The sequence below is a fragment of the Aythya marila genome (assembly GCF_965140915.1).
Source record: "Aythya marila genome assembly, chromosome: 2".
In the NCBI taxonomy this organism is placed as follows: Eukaryota; Metazoa; Chordata; class Aves; order Anseriformes; family Anatidae; genus Aythya; species Aythya marila.
The window spans coordinates 28784618-28809784 of record NC_139043.1 but is presented as its reverse complement, the minus strand read 5'-3'; the positions used below and the strand labels follow the sequence as shown (position 1 = coordinate 28809784).

The 25167-nt window shown below is 33.9% G+C and overlaps 1 protein-coding gene across 3 annotated transcripts in view; it reads right to left on the bottom strand.

Moving 5' to 3' along the window:
• Positions 1-312: 312 nt before the first annotated feature.
• Positions 313-25167, bottom strand: part of PHF14 (PHD finger protein 14) — a 164548-nt gene continuing 139693 nt past the window's right edge. For 2 of the 3 annotated variants that reach the window (XM_082752177.1, XM_082752176.1), the window contains one exon: positions 313-1132. Coding sequence is in view for 2 of the 3 variants with exons in the window: in XM_082752176.1 (XP_082608302.1) it covers positions 1058-1132 (75 nt within the window). In the remaining variant the exon portion in view is untranslated. The remainder of the gene's footprint in view (positions 1133-25167) is intronic. The other variant, XM_082752178.1, reaches the window with a different exon arrangement.

Sequence of the window (25167 nt, the reverse complement as noted above, 5' to 3'; positions counted from 1 at the left end):
CAGTAGGAAAAGAGGTCAATTTTTTCAATCGGAGAAAACACATTTCTCCTACTGCAAAGGAAAACTCTCCTCAAGGGACTTCAGCAAGTATTGCTCTAATTATGAAACAGAATTAGTAAGATTATTTTTTTCTTTATTGCATGTGAACAATTATCAGGCTACAAAGCTACATCTGAATTTCTTGTACTAACTTTCCCACATACTGACCTGCACAGACTTAAAAGCAGAGGTAATGAGAAAGGTTTTTCTGTCAGGATGAAGGTGTTTTTTATTTTTATTTTTATTTTTATTTTTAAGATTTCCATACTCACTTAAGGACTGATGACACAGGGAGAAGTCATTTTATGATTTTACTATGCAAAGAATTTTATGAAGGAATTAGAGCTGGGTGGGATGGCCTAATCAAGAACATCATTTGGCAATTTTTGTGACATTCATTACAAGATGATCACATAAAGACAAATAAGGCTTGCATGGAAGAAAATGATAATACATCATGAAATAAACTAGAAATCACAAGGTATACACATGAAAAATTAATTATTTATGAAAACACACTGAAAACACCACAAAATCTTTGCCTTCACCCAGTCTCCAGCAACATTTATTTTAATCAGAAGAAATTCCAGAACTTCTTTAAGAGAACATACATTTATCTAGAACACACATTTATCTAATTTTTAAGTATCAAAGCTCTTACTCAGAAATACAAAAATGTGTCTGAGCTATAACTATCCTTTAAGGATAACATCACTCATCAGGAAAAGAAAAAAAAAAGTCCTGTTTGCTTAGTAAGTGTTTTTAGTTATGAATAACTCATCAGCTTTCCACCCATGTTCAAGAAGCATTTATACATTTATTGGTATGGTGCTCAGTTCTGATAACTCAGCTTGCAATATAATCACAGATATCACCAGGAGCTACGTAATTAATTCCCCAGTGCAGAATGAATTTAATTTTCAATGACTTTATTGAGAATTTTGTTGTTATTTTTACAATGAGAAACTATAATCACTGTTACACAACTTCCAAATATTTCAAACAAGACAGCAATCTCCTATTTTGGGGATTTTTTCTGTTCCATGTTCAGCTCCCGAGATAGACTTCCTGCCTCAGTTTCATTTTCATCTTCCTGTAAAAGAAAATAAAAACATGAGCATTAACCAATCTATTGAAGAAGTACACTTTTTGTACTTAAACATATGCACAGAATTCTGTTCATACTTTTGTCATCTTTTGATAAGCATAAAAATAAGCAAAAAAATAATCATTAATAGATGAAATAAAAATAAAATTTAATCAAGTCTCATCATCGGCATTCATAGTAGAAGAATAATTTAATAAGTAAATGTTTCAGTTGTAGCCCTGACCAATCTACTTGTTTGTTATATAAAAAAAAAAAAAAAAAAAAAAAAAATTCTAAACCATACGCAGATGGCAAGATATTCAAACATTTTCAGCAGACAGTATGTCACACTTTTCTTTTGTTCTTGACCAGAGGTTTCCACTAAATTATTTTCAAATGCAAGAACTTTCATCATTGTTCTAAAAATTACTTTTGAAAAGCATCTGCCATTGAAAAATGTTTCATTTTTTTTTTGAGACCAGATATGTTTACTTCACCATTTGATACAAGACAATAAATTTAAGTTCAGAGACACTTTATGTGCTGCAGCATCGTATTTTTGTCCCATCTAGCATATTTTCTTGACAGGTCTGCCAATTTTCCAATTACTTGTACCACCATATGTTATCTGAAGATCAGTCAGGTCTAAAATAGGAAACATGAGCATGTCAGGCAGCGGCATGCTTACAATATTCTACAGCTTCAACTCCAAGAGTTGGGCTCATAATTCAAGATGAATTTTGCTGGATCACACTGAAAACAATGAAGTGACATCATAATGCCGGTCTTCATAGGAATGGATACTATTTTGTGTCCAGTACAAAATCATGACCTCTAAAGTATAAATTGCAGAAGTCTGAGAAAACTGTTTCATAAGGCAACTTGCAAGCTATCACATCACCAACAGGCCTTATCACGCGTTCAAAGTACAGCCAGTTTTCCTGCCTGCATTTTAATTCACAATACAGAGAATCTTCCTTGCTCTAGAAACAAAAAGGAGAGCAAATGAATAGACATTTGGGAGCAAAGAAGCATTCTGGCTGCTGTAACATCACTCATCAACATCTAAGAGAGAGAAATGTCAAGGACATTAGGTGGGACCCAGAAAATCACAATGTGGCTTCCCACTTTAACACAGCACCTTCATTCTTCTAGGCAAATGAGTTTATCTTTTTGCATCCTAGTCTTCCCTTTTCTACACAAAATACACAAAATAGAACAGCAACAGAAAATCTCATTAAAAACTTATAGTCTCAGATTATGTCACAAAACATTGAAAAAAATGAAAAGCTAGTTGCTCTACTAAATAAGTGTATACTCCAAAGCATCCTGTTTCCAAATTCTCTCACCTTCTGGAAGTAAGGTAGACATGAGAAATACGAGTTTCATAACTGGCCACTCAAGACTAAATGCATTTTTCTAACTTCCTGGATAGTCATCTCTTCAATTATGTTTTAAACATGTAGTGAGTACTGTGATTCTTCTAGTTCAGGTGAGGAAACACATCTATGCATGTGTGCTAAACCAAAGATTATTGATTTGTTTAAATTACAAGTGTAGTACATATTGAAGAGTGTATTGTATAGTACACACATAAAGGTCAAACTTCTAATGCAAATAAAGGCTAGGCAGACTGGGAAACAACAAAGGAGCAGTGTGTAACTGAGCTTATATGTACTGCTTACAGGAGACAAAGAATATCGCTGAATAAAAAAGCTATCCACAGAAACTGTTGTCTCGTATAGAAAAGCAGCAAGGTTCTTTCAGGATGGGCTTGAAGAAAGCAAATCTGCATGTTTCTGTAGATCCTTACCTTCATAAGTCATATTTTGGTGACCTCAATGCCAGATTTCCCATCTTTCCGGTATATAACCTGCTGTTATTCCAATGTCCTTTGTCGTCCTCCTTCCCAAGGGGAATGTAAACCCTACACAGCCATTCTTTCCCAACACACTTGACTTAGGCTTTCCTCTTTTAGCAGAAGAAGCATGCAGAAATTTCAGAGACTACAGGAAAAGGACCTGGGTCTTACCTTCAGTGAGGACTATAGGAGGGTGAAGAAATATTAGGCTGAACATTAGCTTTCTGAGCCTGTTTTTTAGGACAAAAGGCTTTATCCAGTGAAAGACAATTCAGAAAAGAATCTTCTGTTTTTTTTGTAGACTTGACATGTTTTAATTTTGTGCTCATAAGGTTATGCTTGCTGTCTGGCAGATTTCCTAGTTTACAGCAGCAGCTGCAGTGCTCAGTGTTTTCTGAGAAGCAGAAATGATGGCTGACTGGTTAAGAGAAGTCTAGGATTTGCTCTGCGTGAATACTAAAGATGGAAGCACCTGTTTTGGGATATTTTGCAGTATCAATGGTCTTTCTTTTGTTCATCTGCTGCTGCTTCAATGCAGTAAAACATATCCAAACTGGTAAAATCTACTAGGTGAGTATAAATTGGATTTATGCGGCTGACTTCCACATGCAAGTCATCCAAGTTCCTGGTTGTTATTTTGTTATTTTTTGTTATTTTGATATTTTCAAGCACAAAAGCTTTCTAAATTGTGTTGTATTAAATCATACTCCACATGGGACATCTTAGTTTTGCAGAGGCACTTTTATTTCATTTCCATTTTCCAAGAACAGAAAGTGTCACATATCATTTTGAAATGAAAATCTAATAGGTGACTTGTTGGAAAGGCATGATGGTTCATCTTTCTTAGGATATGGATTAACAAGAGGAGAAAATGTTTTCTTTGTTACATATATTATCAGCCAGATCAGTTCACTGAGCTGTGCATTACCACATGAACAACAGTGCCAGGGCAAGAGATGCCAGAAATAACTGGCAGGGGACACTGGAAAGTATGAACTAACTATTCTGACAACCATGCAGCTTTCCAAAAGGGAAAAAAAAAAAAAAAAAAAAAAAAAAAGTGACAGCAGTGTCCTGAAAATGACAAATTTGCTAATTACTGAAAATTATCATAAAATTTTGACACAAACTCCTATTATAAAAAGGGTAATGTCACTGCAAGTATAATTGGGAAGGATTTTAAATGCCAATTTAGAGTGCAATTTTTGACCATACGCTAAGGTGTGAAGGCTTGCTATTCCTTCAGTTTGTTGACAATGCAAAATTTCTATAAAATTTTAAATATTTTCTCTAATAACACAAGAGGAATCCCAATGATTGCATATACAGTACTGAATTTGTTGGAGTTTCTAATGCCATTAATAATGTTTGAATGTTCAGTTAAATACCCTGTGTAACCTAATTATGAAGTAATGATGCCAGACTGAAAATTAAACATATTTAATATATTTGTTTTACTAATTACCACCTACCATTATAAAGCTTTTAATTCTGAAGGGTAGCAAAGGAAAACCTTTTATTTGTTTTCATTATCAGTTAAAAACAGTCTATGATAGCAACGTGTAAAGTTGCTATTACTGGTTTACATATTTCTGGTTATAAATACTGGATGAAATATGGAATTCTAGTTTCTGCTTTGCAAAATTCAGTTTGCATTATTTCTATTAGTACCTCACATCTCTATTTTTCATTATTATTTATTTTGCCTGGTGCATTCTGCCCTAAGAATTCTGAAACAGAACAGTCCTTTCAGTGTTAAAATGTTAAACCATCAAAGTAGGTCTTCCTAGTAGATGTCACAAATCAAACTCGTTTCAGTATCTTTTCTAACTACAGCCAACTGTAGACTCAAACATTAAGTGAATTTTGAATGCAGTCACATAAAATATGCCCTAACACAGATCTGATGACTTGTAGGAGTAGCAAAGGGAAGTGAATCCCTCAAGACCGTATTTACTGAGACTATTACTACTCTTACTGAAAAGTTGCATTTAGCAGCCCAAAGGTTATTTTCATGTTGAAATTAATTAAGTTTACTAGTCTGGAATTGTTCTTATAGATTTACAAAAACAAAACAAAACAAAACAAACAAAAAAAAACAGTGGTGAGGAAAACAACAAAGGGCTTTAAAAATTGCCATTAAACCTAATACTTTACATGAAACATGAGCTTCTTAAGCCACAGAACAGCTGGACATCCCAAGGGGGAAGACCTTCTACACCATCCTGTTTCTTACACCCTTTCCCCAGGCATTCTTCCACTTCCTGATGGAATCAAGGAACTGGATTAAAGGGTCCTTTGGCTGATCTACACATGACTTAAAAAACCCTGAGGACATTTGAACCTCTTGGTTCAAGCTACTTAGTCTACACCTGGTAGTTGAGCATTAGTGGGTGACAGTAACAGAGTAGGGCCCAGAAGTTAAAACCAAGAGACTTCAGTCTGCCTCCTAATTAAGCATTGTGAATTATTATGAAAGTATTGAGCATTTAGTAGCTCTGCTAAAGTGAACAGGAATACTTTGAAATTTAGATGCCTTTAGGTGGCAAAAACTAGATGTAAGAGGTTGACGTATAAGTTCCTATTTCTGAAAATTTTGATCTGACAGTTGAGAGACGGTGTGAGTTTCTGTCATATAACTTCATCTCCTTTGAAAGCATGTTTAAGGTTAACTGCAAATGTTACTCTGAGCATAGAATAAGCGGCCCCATGTGGAAAATTTATTTTGTAGTAATTATTGCAGAATACTCCCCTATAGATAAATTCTGACATGAGAAAAAAAAAATATATATATATATATATATTTATATATATAAAAGTATATATGTATATATATCTTAGAACTAGGGTTCTGAATGTCCCTTTCTCTTTTTCCCCCTTCAACAACCTTCATTTGAAATGTCTGAGAATTTCTTTTTATTCAATTATATGAAATCTCAAAGATAACAGTGGATTAGACAATTCTTAACTATGCATGGAAATTGACACTGCACTGTACATAGAACAGATCACACATCAGTTAACTGCATTTCACAGATTTGTGCATTACACGACACCTGTAATTTCTAAAGTTTTATTACAAAAATATTTTTAATAAAGTTAAATTTCTGGTTTTGACCTATATGAAGTTCAAGATGTGTTATATGAACTTAATAAAAATATATATATCATAGTATGATGAACATCTGAATAAATGAGCTAAAATAAAATTTGTACTACTAAGAAATGACTGAAGGGTTTTCCATGCTATCACATAATCTAGAAATACCACCTCAAAAACACTCAGGACCAAATTCCAATATTATTACTTTTTGTACTTCCTTAACGCAAAAGAGGTGTAATATGACTAATATACTAGGCTTCATTGAGGGTGTCCAGCTGGTCATACGAAACACCAAGTGTTCCAAACTATAAAAAATAAAAGTCTTTAAACCTCTATAAGGAAATAAAGACAAAACAAGAGAAAGATTATGTTTTGTATTCAAGTATAATGAATGTAACTATGATGTAGACTCCAGAACAAGGATTGTTCTTCCATGGAAGCACATGGTAAAAGAACCTGTGAGACTCTCTATATGGATGTTTCCTCCAAACTGCAGAATCTGAACTTCTCATTTGGTTGAACCACAAACCTCACACAACTACTAAATGGCCTCAGTGCTGGAGGTGCGGCCAGGCAGGTCACTGCTGCCAGCAGGAAGAACACAACCGGACTCTTCTGACGGCAGCAGTTTTACACAGTCAAGTAGATGGAAAGCAATATTTGCTAACTCGGTGTGGTACTTATAAATACAAGTCACTACATACAATCAAGATGTTATAGTTCATGGACATTGCAGTTTATATCTCATTGGGAGGATGTTTGCATACTAGCATTTTTAAAACCCCAACCTAGACAGCAGGTTCAGGACAGCAGACATCATCTATCTCACAGATTCTAGACTACAAAACATCAGCTGGAAGCAGGTAAAAATACTAACTATATAAACTATAACTATAACTATATAAAATATAACTATATAACTATAACTATATAAAAATACAAGAGGACAAAGGGACTTTAGAAACTATGAGAGCTAAATTCTTCCTTTCCAATTGAATATGCCAAATTTGGAGGAAAAGGAGTTTGCAGGGTTATAAATTGAGAATTAAGCCAGTCTTTCTGTTAAATCAGCAAAAGGTGAGCATCCAACACTAAAATTCAGAAGTTATTTTTCTTCCAAAGCCCATGCTATCTGCTTCAAATGTATTGCTGACAACCCTTATAACGAAGAGTGGTGCAAAAATACAGAGTACAACTGGAACAGTTCTTTACCAATGGATATTAGAAGCAAATATAAATTTCTCATGATAGATGACAGTTTTCTGTCACTGCAGCACTTCAGTGATAAGGCAGCTGTTTGTTTCCCAGGAAAAGGAGACCCTTGCTACATGGATCATTTTCATAGTGACAGCCTTGACAAGTTTGACATTTGCTTCATGAAGTATTCTGAAGCAGACATCAAGAAAATGCACCCTCTGGGACCACTGGCAAGCTGACAGTCGTACCTTTTAACGTGCATCTCCATTAATTCTTACTGTCAGACCCCACCGAATTCCTACAACAAAATCTCAGCTGATCTGGTAACATTCAAAAAATGGGGGCTATGAATGAGCTAAGCATTGTGATGTAAATAAACATGCCATCGATTAGTTGGAAGCAGCTCCCCGCCCCGTTTTTTTCAGTGCAGAGCGACGTTGAACTGCTCGGTGGTTCCACGGGAGCCCTTCACCGCTGCAGTGCAGGGCATGGTACTCTAGGTGGCAATGCAAGACTGGGAGAAATGTTTTGACACTCCCGCGCCTCTTAAGAAGCTACAGACAGCTGCTTGTTTATCACAAACTCTTTCCTTTAACTTGTACTGGTACAAGAACTTGAAGGCTTTTTGAAATGGTTGTCGGTGTTTTGTATTTTCTATTTCCTTTTTTTCTAATTCTGATCGTATAGAAAAATGTACAATTGCAAGAGTCCTTACAGCCAAATTTCATGTCACGCTTAGTACAGAAGTGGAATTTTATGCCAGATTTCCAATCCTCCATCTGTTTATCTCATTTTTAGAAGGCAACCATTCCACTGAGTGGTCCTTTTGGCTGACTGCCACTACAGTTGGGATGCTCTTCAGGGCAGGTGGTGCTTGAAACCAAACCATTGTTTTAAAAGTTCAGCTGGTTCTCCTTGAAGAAAGTACAGGAAAATGTTTCCTCTTTAACAACTCAAGTCTTTAAAGGTTTATGAACTTTACACAGTATCTATGAATGCTTAACTATTAAAAGCCTGAAATATCAAATATGAAATAGATGAAAAGCCACTTCAAAAGAATTTTACCGTGTCTGTACCTATAGGGACAAGCTTTCTTAATCTCCTCTTCAGACTCAGAATGCAAGCTTGTCTTTCATTCATGTCTTTCAAGTCTGACCCTATCCCTAAGAACCTTTCTAAAGCAAATTTGTCACTCAGTTATACCACTTATATCTGTGTATATGTAAATATATATATATATGGAAACCACAATAATATTTTCTACTTATATGACAGTATAATCATTATTGTTATGAATTATAAATTAAAGTTAAAAGTTCCACTATATATATACTCACAATACTACTAAAGAATAGTATTTTGTACCCTAGAAATGCATACTCTAATCAAAAAACAATGATTTTAAATATCTATGCCTATACTCCTTCCAAATTTACAGTACACATTTACCAAATTATAAGAATGAAAACTTCTTGATTCTAAGAAATAAAATGTCATTTTCTTACAACAGCTACATGAAAACAAAAGGTTCTCAGGCCAACAATGAGGAATTAAAGGCTCTTTTAAACATTTGTATTTCTTAGTAGGTTACATAATAAATATACAAATAAAAGGCTGTTCTTTTGACTGATCAGTTGTTGGGGCTCTATGTGTATCTTGGGAGCTACTAAATTATATTTGAGGAGTTTTTTTCATACTTAACTATTTTCACAAATAAGTTCATTTATTCACACTTCTATCAAAAGGCCTGAATGTTGTTTGTTCCCAAAGTGACCAACATTAATAAACAAAGTATGCACAAATGAGTTACAGAGAAATGCTCCTGCGAACTACGGTTTAGAAATGCTAAACTGTATTTAGAAATACAGTTGAAAGCAGCTGAAAGATACTGCACTAAACATCAATGAAGTACACTTTTTTAACAGAAAGAGATAGTAGTATTGTATGAAAGGAATAAATTTCTCTCTATAACAGAGAAAATCTAGACCCTAATGAAAATGTTTTAGGAAAAATGAGTACATTGCATGCTTCTGATCAAAATTAATTAGAGTTTTAATATTTTACATTTTCTCCATAATTCTTTAAATGGTGCATTTATTTCATAGTAATAAACATTCGGTTCATTAAGTAAAGTTCAAAATCTGTGTTACTCGCTACATTTAACAACCTTTGGCCTTCTTCTTCAGTATTTCTTGATTTAGGTTTCCAAAGCATTGAATAAGCAATTGACGAACACAATTAAATTTCATGACTCGGCATATTTAGGATTCTTATTTCATCTAAGACAAAGGGCAATTAATCTACCATTCTATACTGAATCTAACTTTAGTGAGCCATGATAGATACTGAAATGAACTTGGAGGCAATGCTTAATTAAATTACTGTAAAAAGCACAACCAAAGTTTTTTTTCTTTATGACAAAAGAAAATTAATATTCAATTTTTAAAAACTCTACTGCAATTTAATAACTTGGGAATTAATGAAAACATTGCTATAATATGACAGCTAACAATTCAGAAACCTTTCTTTCTCCATTTTTTATATTTCATCAGAGCATTTCACCTGAATAAAGCCATGAAATTTTGTTCAGGCTCAAGGCAGAAAAGATGGAGTACTCAATGGATTTAATATGATAACATAGCAGTCTGAACAACAATGGAAATGCCTTTATTTTAGTAATCTAATTTCCAAAAAGTGATATAAGCAAATGCTGTGAAAATGCCTTCATATTTGTTATAATTATCACTTTCAATGATAATCCATGAAGTTGCAAATGATAAATCAAGGAAATGAAAAAAAGTTGGGGAAGTAGATGGAGGGATTAGCTTCAATAACAAATAAAACCTGTGCTACAGACAAAGAAATCAGAGATGGAAAAGGCTTTTACTTTACATTTTTAAACACAATTCCTTTTTTTAGGTCTCCCAAAACACGAAGTGACATTCAAACTTCTAGTTACATGAACACATTATTCCAGTTATTTTCTTTATTTGCAGTGTTATGAAACACTCAGTGGATTTCTAATATTATTATATTATTTTTGAAAGCACCGTCTTTACACAACAGTATTTAGATTTATAAAACAATTACTTGATAGGACCAATTCTGCATGGCAAAAGCAGAAAAATTGTTTCCTATTACTGTTCTTTTGGCTCCTATACATACGGTGTGTACTAACAAGGAACTGCACAGTTTAGCACAGTATCAAGCAAAAGGATTAAAATCAGAATTCAACAAAAACAACTTGACTGACTTCGCAATGACTTCAACATGCATTAAGTAAAATCCCCAAAAGAGCATCCTAGTCCAGAAATAGATCCACATCTTTACACTATCAACCCAGGTACAATCCTTTGTGGAAGACCTACACCTTCCCTATCATTCATTTAATCTAAATAAACACTAGCACTGCAGACCTACCCTAAAGTCAAAATCATTCCCTTATGAGATGTACAAGCATACCTCTATTTACACAGCGAGACCCAGACTTTAAGGCTATTGACCTTAACTTGGTTTTAACTTTGAGGCTATGGACCTTACATCAAGTTGGACAAGAAGTTTATGGCTTTGGAAATCAGGATTCAGTTGATTTGAAGGCAAAGGCAGACTTATAGATTTGTTTGTTGCTACATTTTTAACTTTATTTCTTTACTTAAGGGAGCACTTACTGTTCTTATCCTGTAAGAATGCCTGTACAGTCGTGTTTCATACAGTGGAGCATTTCAACTCCATGAAGCATCAAGGGTATGTTGGTAACAAAAACACACTAAATTTTGAGCCATAACTGTAACACATAATATACTGATGTTTTAATAGTTTTAAGTTGATTGGCTTCTAAGTGAAAAAAAAAAAATGTGAAATAAATTCTCTTCAAATTCCTCTCTAAACTTTGAATTTCCAAGCAAGGTTCTGTACTGAGTCTGGATGGAATGGAGTTAGTTTTCCCCACAGCAACCCATTTAGTGCTGTGCTCTCCACCTTTAGGTAGAACAGGATTGGTATTGCATCAGTGTTTTGGCTATAGATGAGCAGTGCTGTCACAGCATCAAGGCTGTTTCTCCAACCCCTCCCTCAAAGGCCAGTAGACTGGATGTGAGCAAGAGTTAGGGATGGAACATCACCAGGGTATCTGACCTAAACCAACCAGAACCAACCAGAAGGATACTGTATGAAGTCATGCTCAGCAATAAAAGCTGAAGTAAGGGAAGGAGAAAGGGAGGCTCTCATTGTGAAAATATTGGTCTAGAGAATATTTGTTGTCCCCTTTCACTTTCATCAGCCTTTTTTTTTTTTTTTTTTTTTTTTTTTTTACTTAAACTGCCTTTATTTCAACCCATGAGGTTTTCTTTTTTCATTGTATTTTCTTCCTTCTTTCTTCTGAGTAGGGAGAATGAGAAAGTGGCATGGTGGGGTTGAACTGCCCTTCAGCTATTAAACCATGCAGGTTCTAAAAACAAATGTTATATAATTCACTGGATATACTGAGAGATTTTTTGGTGATTTGTCAGAAGAGTGATGATGTTTCACTGCAGTTTTGTGAAGTCATAATCTGATGAAACTCTTTCAACTGGAAGTAATGCAATGACCAACCACTTAAGGTAATACCATAATCTGGAAGTCACCATCCCTGGAAGTCTTCAAAAGACGCTTAGATGTAGAGCTTAGGGATATGGTTTAGTGGAGGGCTGTTAGCGTTAGGTTGGAGGTTGGACTCGATGACCTTGAGGTCTCTTCCAACCTAGAAAATTCTGTGAAAATTCTGTGATTCTGTAATCGAAATGAACCTTGAAAAATCTGCTCTGTGAGAGAACCTACCTCCAAACATGCTCTGAAATCGTTACAAAAGTTTTTCGCTAGTGGTGTTTATATATACACATAGATATATATATATATATATATATATATATATATATATATACACATATATATATTTATATAAGTTTATATATATATGTTTATATATTTATATATGTTTATATATACATATAGATATAGATATATAGATATAGATATATACATATACATATAGATATAGATATATAAGTTTAATTGCTTTTCTGAAATTTAGAATCAAGTTAATTGACAAAGCTTACCTTGATCTAGGCAGTCACCATAAACAGGATCCCTTACAGGTTCATGGTGCATTTCCTTCTGATAAATCTTGAAGTTATTATTTTAGTATACGACATCAAAGCCAACTTGAGGCTTGACAACAGCTTGCTTCCTATCTCTCCCTGCCCTCCATCACATCACACATAACTTTGTCAGAAGACTGGGAGGAAAAAATACTTTGATGTGATTCAATTACTGAAAAACTATATTCTAAAAGATTCCCAAAGATAGAGAAATTTGCCTATAAATAATTAGTGTTCTGAATATTTATGGTAGAAGAGCTCATTACAGAGCTTACATTATAAATCATTATCTATCTCCTTTTCCTTAAAATGTTGAAGTCACAATATCATTTGTTGAACCCCCTGAAATATATTAAACTTCATTCCTCAGAAGACTATTCACTCAGTTGTTTTTTTGTTTGTTTGTTTCCCATTCTGCCATTAGGTTATATCACGGTGCTTCCAAGACATAATATGCTTCACAACCATTAAGGTCCACAACATGCAAACACGTATACACACATCATTACATTCAACTCATCTGATCACTGAAATGAACAATACTATTTACTGTAGTTATGTATGAAATATACTGTAGAACAAGGCCCCTCTGGAATGGAATACTGAATTTAAATAGACCAAGCATGGCATTTAAATTATGGGTATTTAAGAAGAAGTTGAGGCGATTTTCAGAAGGCTATTTTTTCCTAAAATGCTCTTGCTTCCAGTCAGCTGCAACTGAAGGGTTCCAGCCAACACTTTACTTAAGGTCAGCAATATTCAGCAGTTACTGATCTATTCTTTATCTGTGTTAATTGTTCATATTACTTAGTTGTAACCTCAAAATAGGTTGTAAAAAATAAAAAAAAATGAAAACTCCAAAAGTGTGTAGCACTGCCATTCAAAGGAACATTTAAATTTAGAAACAAACATGCAACCATAGTACCTCAAATTCCAATGCAATTTAAAGATATGATTATAAAGAATATGACGACTATGAAGAAAATAAGCAAATGTTGTCTATTTTGATAGACAACAAATCAAGGACCTTGTTCTTCCTCTATGAATTGAAGTTTCCCTTTGTCTTTCAGTAATCTCCTTAACATAACATTAATTAATTGCAGCTGAAACTGCACCAAAGTATTTTTAATTCATTTAATTTCAGTGAAGCTTTCAAGATGTAAGTTCTCTAAAAACAAAGCTTGAAAAATTTTATTAGCTGTTGTTTCCCCTGTCATTCAAAACACTTAAATTGATGCCATTTAAGACGTGGATGTAGAAAGCTCCCTAGCTCCTCCCAAGATTTTGCTGTTCAATTTGATAAACTGTATTACCTTGATTTAATAATTATTTAACCATAACATCCATTAATAATCCAAATCTTGTCTAAGTCATGCCACATATTGTACAAACACATCTGGAGAGTCTGATCTTGTAGAGTCTAAAATCAGCTATGAAATAAATGAAAGAAGGGAAGGATAAGAAGTAAAACATCATAAAAGCCAAGTTAATCAGGATAATGGGCATGTATCTCATGTTTTTTGTGCCAAGAACAGCTGATATATTAAGATTTATTAAAAAGTATATAATGTATACAAAATTTATATAAGCTATTACATATAGAAATATTTTATTTTTTTATAAAATAAATATACTGACTACAAGTAACATACACACAAAATCTGTCAATTATTGCACGTATTTTAGCAAAACAGTACTGAGCCTAGAGGAATCAGTCTGTAAAGTGCTTTTCTGGGGGAAACAGTTCAGACCAAGGCAAGACCAACTCCCTGTATGAAGCATGGTGTGTGGAAAAAAAGCTGAGATAACTTCTGTACTCTGTGGTGGAAAATGCCAAAGGAGGAGAGAAAGAAATGGAGGAATGCTTTGTAATAGGATTTATAATTTAAAGGAGGATCACTAACAGAAACCAGGATAAAGTTAATGCATGTGTCTATACTAAAGCAAGGTCCAAGATTCAGTAGAAGATCTCCTCAGCAAAAAACTCAACTCTGATGTTTGTCCCCCTGATATAAAATCTATTTGGCCTGGCAGAAAAAGGGTCGTGGAAACTGAACTCGCTGCTATGTTAGAGAACTTATTGGTAAAATATGAATACTAATTCTTGCAATGGCAGGATGGAGGTCTATGCATGAAAAGATTTATATAAGTGCTAAGTGCTGTTATTGTTATTACATTCAGAAAGTACAGAAGGCTTTAAAAGCACTAACTTTTCTAGTACAGAACATCACCTGTTCTTTCTGCAGCCAGCAAAGAAGACATAAAATGAATGTAGTTATTACAAGAAACTGTCTGGTTCTAAATTCTGATGCATATTTTTTGTCTCTAGGAAAAGTAAACAACCGTTAATAGCAGGAATTTTATGATACAAAACACAGTAAAATATGCAGCAAGCTATAAAGTATGTGAAAAGCTGTTCTACTTTACATAAACTTGTTTTTCATAAGGAAGTTATTTAATTGGAAAGATGCTTTGAGAGCAATCAGAAGGCAATGCATTAAAAAGGTGTCCAGTTTGGAATGATGAAAAGAGAATGGAGCCAATTTTTAAAACATAATGAATAAGGAAGTAAGTACATAGTGGGTGCTAGAAAATCAGCCAATGAGATTGATATGTCTATTCCTCTTTTTTCAGAAGGACAAGTACCTGCTCTCCAAGGAGGACCATATTCTAGTATCATTTAAGTGGCAGTCAGTATCCTCCCTGTGAAAGATGCAGTGGTCAGCTTGAGTTATGTCATTTGACAATGACGTAACTCAATATCCTTTGACAATACCCTTTTATGTTTAGGTTGTCTTGTATAGGGTGATAATTTTTAAGGCTGTAGCCCAGGATTGCATCTTTGGGTACACCAAATTTTGGATATTTAGTTTCTGATTTAGGATTTTTAAAATACATCATTTATTTTCTGTCTTCTGCTTACATTTCAAACTGTGCTGTTTACTCAATGGGCAGCAGAATTTTCACATTCAACGCTCCCTTCATCCAAGACCAGCAGTAATTCATTTGCCCTCTCAACATATCATTTTCATAAAATGTGAGTATTGCCTCTGTATATAACCAATTTTTCCTTTCTCCTTATTTCACTGAGAAAAATAAAAAGGAAAATTTTTCTTTCATATACTTAAAACATTAATTACAGGAAGAGAGTAATTGGTACTGCCTAAGAGGTTAAAGTACTTGCTCTGAACAGAGCTGTCACTAGTACAGTATTTATATTTATAAAGTGATTTCTGCATGAATAGGATTGTTCCAGGATGAAACAACATTTTTAATACTGTAAACAAACAAGAGATGAATGCATAAAATGAACTGTTTAACAGGGCTTTAGGTACCCCTTGTGCATTGTATTTGGAAATGAAGTCCTTAAACTCAGAAGCAGAGTGATTCTCTGTGGATTAGAAGGGAGCCTCACAGCCCTTTCAGTAACATCTTTTCATACAAAATTTGGCACTAACCCTCCATTTGCCTCAGCAAATGACTTCATGCTTTGTCCTTTTAATCCAATTTCCACCTTAATATAGTTTACAATGTAGTGAAAATACTGAAAGAAGATGCCTGAAAATGTATTGTGTTGGAAATCTAACCGAGGCAGTAATCCGATCAGTCAGTTCTTCATTAACTGAGAAGTTTAACCCACAGATAATCCACACAAACTACATTTCAAAACTAGCTATGACCAGATACAGTTATCACACAGAAATGACTCAAAAAGGCAGGTAATAGACTAAGTCTGACAAAAAGAAAAGGAACAGGTACAACTGAAAGCCACAATAAGGACTGTAATCCTTATCACAGCTTGAACAGCTCAGGTCTGTACATTATTACAGCATTAGTTACTTCGCTGGTGCAGCCATTAAGTGTATAGGCTACCCTATTTAGGAATAACTTCCTTATTAACAGGTATTATCTCCTTTTTTTTTTTTTTTTTTTTTTTTTTTTTTTTGTAGGCCAAAACATCCATGCATGTCTTAAGCAGACACCCCACAGCATCCAGAATCCCATTCAGGAAAGCCTTATTCATACTTTACTGTTGTGGAAAACAGTAATTTTCTTGTAAGTAAACATTGCTACTTTTGCTTCATCTTTCTTAGACCAATTAACCATACGATATCCTGAAAATGACAGACAGATGTGGACTCCAACAGCTTACCACCTATCTGTGCTGGCAAAGAAGGGCTCCAAACCAGTATCACAGTGTCTCTCTTGCAGAAGCTCCATAGATCCACTGATGAATTAAAGGCAATATATCATCACTGTCAACACAGTGAGATTCAACACAGGTTAAATTAAAAATAAAACGCCAACAATCTTCAAGCAACTTAAATATGATGAAAACATACCACTAAGATATTACCATCCAAATATTCAGTTTCATGTATCTTTTAATCCTATTCAAACTAGTATCTCTTCATACATGTCTTTAATTCATGCTTTCAGTAGAAGCAGGAGACTGAAAACTGTACCTACCCAAAGCAAAAGCATATTCAATAGTTTAATGGATTACAGTCCTGCAAATCAGAATCTGCAGAAAGCACAAAGCAAGTGAATTGAGTGCTGGAGCTTACCAGAGTTCATTGCAACAATCTTAACTGTAGCACTCCTACTTCCCTTCACAGTGGGAAAACATGACAAATAAAAGCCAAGAGTAGATAATTCATATTAATTCTAGCGTATGGGGGTGCATGCTAAATTCTCAATGGCTATGACTGGCAAAAAAGAATTGTGGAGTATTTTGTACCATTTGTGAAGTGTTTTCTGAGTGTATCTTCTTTTGCATAGCCAAACTTGTCAGTTTTACACACTTCTCCATAGAAAGCTAAATTGTTTCTTAATAATTTACACAATTTCTCACAAGATATAAGGGTTTTGTTTATATAGAATATTTCAAAGTTAAGGTGTGAGAAGCACAAAGTGTGCAGGAAGGAGGAGGAAAGAAAATGGAAAATACATTTCCTGGCATTATTTGCCCACACTGGCTCTCAACAATAAACTATCACTGTTGCTTAGTGAAAAGGATTTGCATTCTCGGTCTATGTAAAAATACAGGATATGTCTGTGGTTCTCATTTTCTTCTTGTTTCTCTGAGTGATTGAAGTAAGGGCTAAGACTTTTTCTTTCTTTTTTTTTTTTTTCTTTTTTTTTTTCTGTACAGTTTAATTAAATGCAACACAGCCCTCTCCTACGCCTTGGTTAAAGTCCCAAATATATATATATATATATATATATATATATATAATTTTCAAGGTCTTATCCATTCATTCAAAGAGTAAAAGAGAGTTCTCTCCATGCTTGTTTGGTTGTTTTGAGCTGATAGCTTTAGACAAAAGCAGGTGACTATAATATGTCTGAAGGCTTCAGTACCACCCCCTCACAAGCCATTTTTTTACTGCCTTTGCAACATGTGCAGAGCTTTGGAAAATGCTGCACCATTTTCAGGCTTGTTTCCTTCCAGCTTTCACAGTTTACTTCAAAAAAATCTAATCTTTTTAAATAGAAAAGTTTCTGAAGATCCTTAAGATAACTCTGAAAATCTTGACCTTTCCTGTAGGCACAGTTCTTCTTTCTTTGCTGCTGTCCCGCTTCCTTTCTTAAAAGAACGTCTCTTGGTACAAGGACAAGGTAGAACTAATGGCTTACCATGTATAGATAAATCCAGGTGGACAACTAAGGAGATTTTTCCAGAGAGGAAATATCTGGCAGATGGTTTTCTTTTTAAAAAACAAACAAGTTTTTTTGTTTGTTTGTTTGTTTTCTTCATTGAATCTGATATTTAAGAGATTTGGAAAGCAAAATAGCACTGAAATCAGGGAGCAAAACTGAAGTAGGTATCATTCACATTCTCTGAAGAAATGAAAAATATGTTTGGGGACTATTGCAATGTGTTCTAACGAGAAAAAGAGCACCTTTGGTGTCCAAATGTAATGGTTGACATAGGCATTGAATATTTCAATGATTAATGCTATTTTAAACTGATTCATCCACTATAAAAGCCTTTTAAACCAGGAGTCTTCTTTTTTGTTAGGGAATGTATGAAGTGATATTTATCCTCAGATTTATTTTGTTCAGCAACGTACTTTATCCACCTCACCGGGAATGAATGAGAGTCTGAAAATTAAACATTTCAGATGAAAGGATACAACACAGAAATTAATTTTCCAACTATGCTTTCAGCTTTTTTGTTTGCTTTAAAACACAGTCCACCTCTCTATTCTGTAGCCTATAACAGCAGTTGCCAGCTTTCAGTCCTTATTCTCTCCTTTGGGAAGAAAATTTATCCATGACTAAATCACTAATCCTTGCTTAGCAGCATCTAATCACTGCTCATCTTAGTTGTTTTGTTTTTATTCTTATTTTTATTCTGTACCTTGAAAATTAAGCTTCAAGTCTTTTCACGCAAAAGGGATTGCTGAAAACTGAAAAATTTTAGTGGGGTTGGGATGAGGTGGAGCAGAGAACTCAAGTTTCATTGTACTGGTCCACTTGCTGGTAAGCTGTTATGCCAACTGTTGCCCCTAAATCCCTTTTGGACACAGAGAGAGATTCTTAACATCACTTTCATAAGACAAATTTCTCATTATTTTAGAACTCCCATAATAATATTTCATCACTCTGAAAAAAAAAAAAAAAAAGAAAAAAAAAAAGTTTAGATTCTAACCTGTGGCAACAGAAGCCTTTGTTCAACTGTTACAGATTTTCTGAGGCATACAGCAGGTTTTGATCATACTTAAAACAACTGAGATAACTTTCGTAACTAACTTCTACAGATAAACCCACCCTGCTTTCACCACACTAGCTATGTATCCCCCACTATTCCAAAAATGTTAAATGCATAACTGAATTTCCTTTTTTCGAGGTGTATGATTTCATAACCCATGGCAGGAAAGGATAAGAAGAGTCAATTGACAACAATATGTTACGCCTGTCCAAACATTTGAAATGCCATATCTCTTCAGTAGCTTGGCTTATACATCATTCTTTTGCTTTCTACATTAGTGTTTATGAACCAGTCATCTATCAAACCCTGCAAAATCAAAGAGTAGGTATTCTGGAGGCAACACTTTTTTTTTCATACTTTCAGAAAGGCACACTCAAACATATGTGGTCTAACAGCAATTAACACTTCAGAGAGCACATTGTTTCTTTGGGCTTGAAATACCACTTTCAAACACAAGATTGGCGGACTTGCTGAAATTGCTAAGCCACACATTTCAGCTTTCTAGAACACATGAAAAGACTGCATTTCTTTCCAATGGTAGGCTTTCTTAATGAAGTTTTTTGGTGTGAGAAGATGTGAAGCAAGCTCCTTACAGAGCATTGTAAGATGTGAATTCTAATATAAAAACTATCATTAATTCTCTAATGCTAAACTAGCATCAATTTTCTAATAAATAAGCTACCATTAATGCAGTAAATATAAATCAGGAACTTCTAAAGTTACAATACTCTGGAAAAAAATGGCTACGCCATCTTGTCAATGTGCTACATTTGTATTAAAAAGTGAACTATAACCACAATTCATATATGTTAACTGCAGAAACAGAAAAGAAGAAAAAAGAAAAGAAAAAAAAAAAAAAACAGAGACCACACTGTGTATGGAATAGTGCATCTGAAAAGCATTTGTTTTTGACACTATTGCTTGGCTTCACCTCTCCTTGGCTTCACCTCTCCATCCTAACATTAGCAGGTTAAATTTTGCCATAAAGGAATAAGGGAACTGCATGGAGGAACAATTATTTTCTTTTGCCTCCAATGAAATTTTTTAGTGCTGGATGATGTGAAGCAAGCTCCTCAGAGGTCAGCACCAGTCATTCAGAATCTACAGGATTATACGATCCTAGAGTTTTCTCGCTTCAGAAGTGTAATGGTTTGTTTGAAAAGTATTAAGAGAGCAGCAGTCAGTGTGCCTGATTAACCTGCCATGAAGGCATCATACTTGTTGTACAACATAAGTTGGGCCCCATGGTTCAGAAGGGGATGAAGACAAACAAGTATTTCTTCATACCTCCATTTGAAAGCTCAAATAATTGACATGTAATGAAATCAATTCATCTAATGTACCCATATTCTTGGAACAGAGCATACCGACTCTTTACCAGAGCAAGAAAAGCCTCTGCTATATGAATCCATACACACTGGTAGGCCAATACTATTTTTTGTCTGATAAACTTGCCTCACATTATAACAGCAGACAATCCTTTGTAAAGATGAATTGTGGATAATAATACATTAGAATGCATCTTCATAGTGAAATACACATAGTAGCCTAAAGTGAAGAGACACAAGTGCCTGACTTCCAGCAGGTATGAGCTCATGGTTCAGTTTAGACATCCTCATATAGTATCTTCCTAATACTAAACCAGAAATTGATATTTTAAAGGAAAGAATGATGAGCTAATGTGAAAAAAAGGTGTTAGAATGCATTTAATTGTATGCAAGTGACTAAAAGCTCTAAGTAGTTCTTCAGAAGCATAACCATATAGATGCAGACAGATTTATTTTTTATTTTTTGGTAATTAAAGGCTGAGTTTTATTATTCTGAAGTGTTTGTAGTGTATCTAGTTAAGATGTATTTTCAACATCTGATTTCTTCTTTTAGACTAGAGCAAAACTGAGAGGGAAAAAAAAAATTACTCTAAAAAAAAGTTTACATTCTCACTTAGAATAGTTGGTGGAAAACAGACCAATTCATCTGACTTCCTGCCTTTATTACTATTAATTTACTCAGATTCTTCAAAAGAAAAGAGGACCTGGTGAATTTGCAAGACAACGCCAAGTATCAGTGGTTGTGTGCTGTCCAGACAATGGCAATCTCTCCATTGTTATGCTATTTATAAATGAAATGTGTAGAATCTATAGAGACAAATGCTGTTGATACTATTACTTTTCTCTGATAACCAGTAAAAGCTACGAGTTATAGAAGGTTCTCAGCCTGCCTGTAGGTAGCTTTTTGGGTTGAACTATGGCATTATTTAGGAGGCTGCTTGAGAAGACTGACAAAAATCCAGTGTACATAAACAACATGATCTTGAAAAAAGATGCCTAAAAATCTGAATGAAATGTGAAAAGTGCTAACCAATTCATTTCTTTGTTTAACACAGAAAAGCCATCAATTTAAACTGCCATGACTTGGAATCATCTTACCTGTTTGAGCTCTCATAGTGAGATGATTTACTTACACAAGGTGCACTCAGTGGACAGCCCTATCTTGCATGTTGATTTTAGGGTGGGATGGTGCAACATTAAAACAAGGACAAGACGGTAAACAAATGGAGTCACCCATAGCACTTTGTTACTACAGAGTGGCCACCTAAGAGTAAATTCCACTTGGTCTGTAAATAATCACAAATTCAGAGCTGGTAGGAACTGAAAATATTTACAGAAGGACTTAAAATTGAAATTACAAGTATCTTTCAAGCTACTGATCATGCACTATTAAACAAGTTTTATTGCTTTATCATAGCAATTAATTTTTGTTTCACATTAATGACATTCTTATCATGCCTAAGTTGCTAATGGAATTTGACAACAGCAAATACCGTAAGATCATTTAGCTTATTCATGTCACTGGCAGGGATGAATACATATCTTTACATTATTGATTTTCCTAATATACTAATCGCTTCTAAAATGAATGACTGTCTCTATGTGTTTTAGTCATTGCAAAGAAGGGTTCATTTGCACATTGTCTTTTTAATATCTGATTTTTTTAAAGAAGCCAATAATCAAATTTCTAAACAGCAGTTCTAAACATAAACTTTAGGTATACACCATACATCTTAATATATGCTTCTTTATAAATATATGACCTTACTAAACCTTCTAGCTTGTTTCATCACCAGTCTGATCTGATATTAATGAGTGATTAAATTTATTGTAGGGAAAAAGGTACAGTTCAAAGTAAAATTCTCATGTTCATCAGAAACACCAAGACTTCATTTTGGCTTTCCACTTATTTGAGAAAAGCTGTTCCAGCCTGTTGCCTTAGGTCTTCTGAGTACTTTTTCTGGACTGTCTTCAGAAAAAGAAGTGTTTCTTCTGTCCAACTGCCTATGAGAGCAGCTCTCTCAGCAGACCTGCACTCTCCAGCTGCAGCTGCAACTACCAAGCATGTGGAAGCTGCAGGGCTGGCTGTAAATGTGGGAGGTGCTGGTGCTGCAGCCCAGGGCTTCAGGAAGGAGAACTGACACAGAAAGTAAGAGACTTAAGGACACTGCATCGCCCATGGAAATGGGTACATTTCTCCCTTTGTCAAAGAAAGGCTGTATATGGCCCTTAAACTACTTCAGATCATATATATATACACACATATATATATATTTAATAATAAAAGGACAATTATGAATTCTACAAAACAAATGTAAAGTTTCATCACCTACACCTTTTCTCTTGTGTTATTACTTCATTACAAGCAGTACTAACACTTCCTTCTATTTTTCTCATTAAAGAAACTGGATGCAGAGCTGAAAAAGTTGAAAGATACTGAACAATAGTATTTGTGTAATTACAAACATATTTTCAGTTCTAATTATGTTTTTATTATCCTAATTACTTTGCTACTTACATATTTAAGCACAATTATATCCTGTGATATGCACCTCTATTACATTTACTATTAAGGCCAATTTTATTCAAATATACTAATTGCAGGGTGTTTTTTTTTTTTTCAAATTGTATTATTATTGTACAAAATGACTAAGTGCTACTAATCACATAGAATGTGTACCTTTAGACTGATACTAAATAAGCATCAATTTTATTGTTATTCCAAGTAAAGTATTTGCGCAATTAGTATGAAGTTCAGTGCAAGATTGTTTTAAGTTTCACTTGACCTTCACTTTTTAAAAAAAAAAAAAAATTTTTGTATTCATACAAACATTCCTGCTGAAGATGGGGTTAAAACTGTCACAAGCATTTTAATAAAATACCGAAGACCTTCTTTAATTTATGGCAGATATATTTTCAAGAAGGAAAATGCTGATATTATCTTGGTTATAAGCTTACTGCTGAAATGATTTAGATATTCTTTTCCTTTCACACAGTATCAGTATAAAGTCTTTCTTTGCAGGCAATGAATTATAGTTGACACTTCAAACCTATTCTATCAGTATCTCCTAGTTCAGAAAAATGAGAAAACATAAATATTTATTCTATATATACGGAAGAGACACAAGACTCTGATAAAAATGATCCATTATGGAATGATGAATAATTGTTACATGTGTCACACTTAGAACAGGAAAAGGCAAAAAAAAAATTGCCACTTTTTAATATGAGGATTTGAGGTTATTGTGTAAATAAAAACGCAGTCCTTTTATCACATTGAGCTGATAAGCCCTGTGATTTCTGATGGAATGCACTTCATAACTACATGGAAGATGAAGCTTCCTGTTGCAGACTCTTGGTCCAATTTGTCTATTAATAACATGCTTTAACAGTGTAAAAATATTTATGCAAACAGCTTTCCATTTCCCCAGCTTATATGTGCAATACTTCCCTAGCTTAAGTTCAGCAATTAATATGACTAGGAATTCATTTGTTCCATGAAACTATCTGTTCAGTGTCTTTAATCTTGTTCCTATTACTAATATAAGCTGTTATATTATGCAAAGAAGTAAAGACTATTATAAACTGCTAAATAGCAGTATATTTAGTCATAGATAGTCTATGAAAACTATCCAAGTGTTACTATAAATTTTCCTGTTGGATGGGATGGGGTCAGTATGGAAAAAAATATAATATTTCCAAATTTTTGAAATAATATTATCAGTCTTACTATCAGTCTTTCCTTCTGAAAAGGCAGCAAACAAGCAAGCAAACAAAAACATTATGCGCAAGCCAGTAATCAGAATTAAAACAACTTGTTTTTGTTTTGTTTTGTTTTTTAATTATTATTCACAAAGTCTGTTTTTACGCTAGAAATTGAAGATCTCTGAGACAAAGAACATTCTTTTTTGATTGAGTGTTTTTAACTGTACAGCCTTTAATATAAAACCTAAATACATTCATAATATAAATCATGAAGTTAAAAAAAAATAAAAATAAAAATGACCAGCTTAAGGTATCATATGTAAATGCACAGAATTATTTACTAATTAGTGTTATGGGAGCATCACAGAATGCAATGTGATTTCTTGATGGCTTTCTCTTTATTAAATTAAAATTAAAATACATATAGATTAAGTGAAAATAAGGTAGAGTTAGTTCAGTAAATAAAAATCAGGAACTTCTAAATTTACAATACTCTGGAAAAAATGGCTAAGCCATCTTGTGAATGTGCTACACTTATATTGAAAGCCACAATTCATATATGCTAACTTAGCAGAAAAGAAAAAGACAGAGAACACACCAGATATGCAATAGTACATGTGAAAAGTATTAATTTTTGACATTATTGCTTGGCTTCATTTCTCCATCATTGACAGGTTAACTTTTGGCATAAAGAAATAAGGAGCTACACTGAAAAAAACAACCGTTTTCTAGCCCAGTTTCTTGTCTCGTTCAGTGGCCACAGGCAGACATAGAGAAAACTGCAAGATGAAGGCAAGAACAAATTAAATCTATCCCTACTAATTTCCTAAATTAAATGTTATTTCTAACTACAATAATCTTTATCTCAATAATTTTGAGATAAAGCAATTTCACTCAACTTACTTAGTATTATAGAAGGAATTTAGAAAATGTAGACTTTAGGAATAATTCTATTATTTTAACACTACAGATTCTTCCACTTTTCCATCACAGA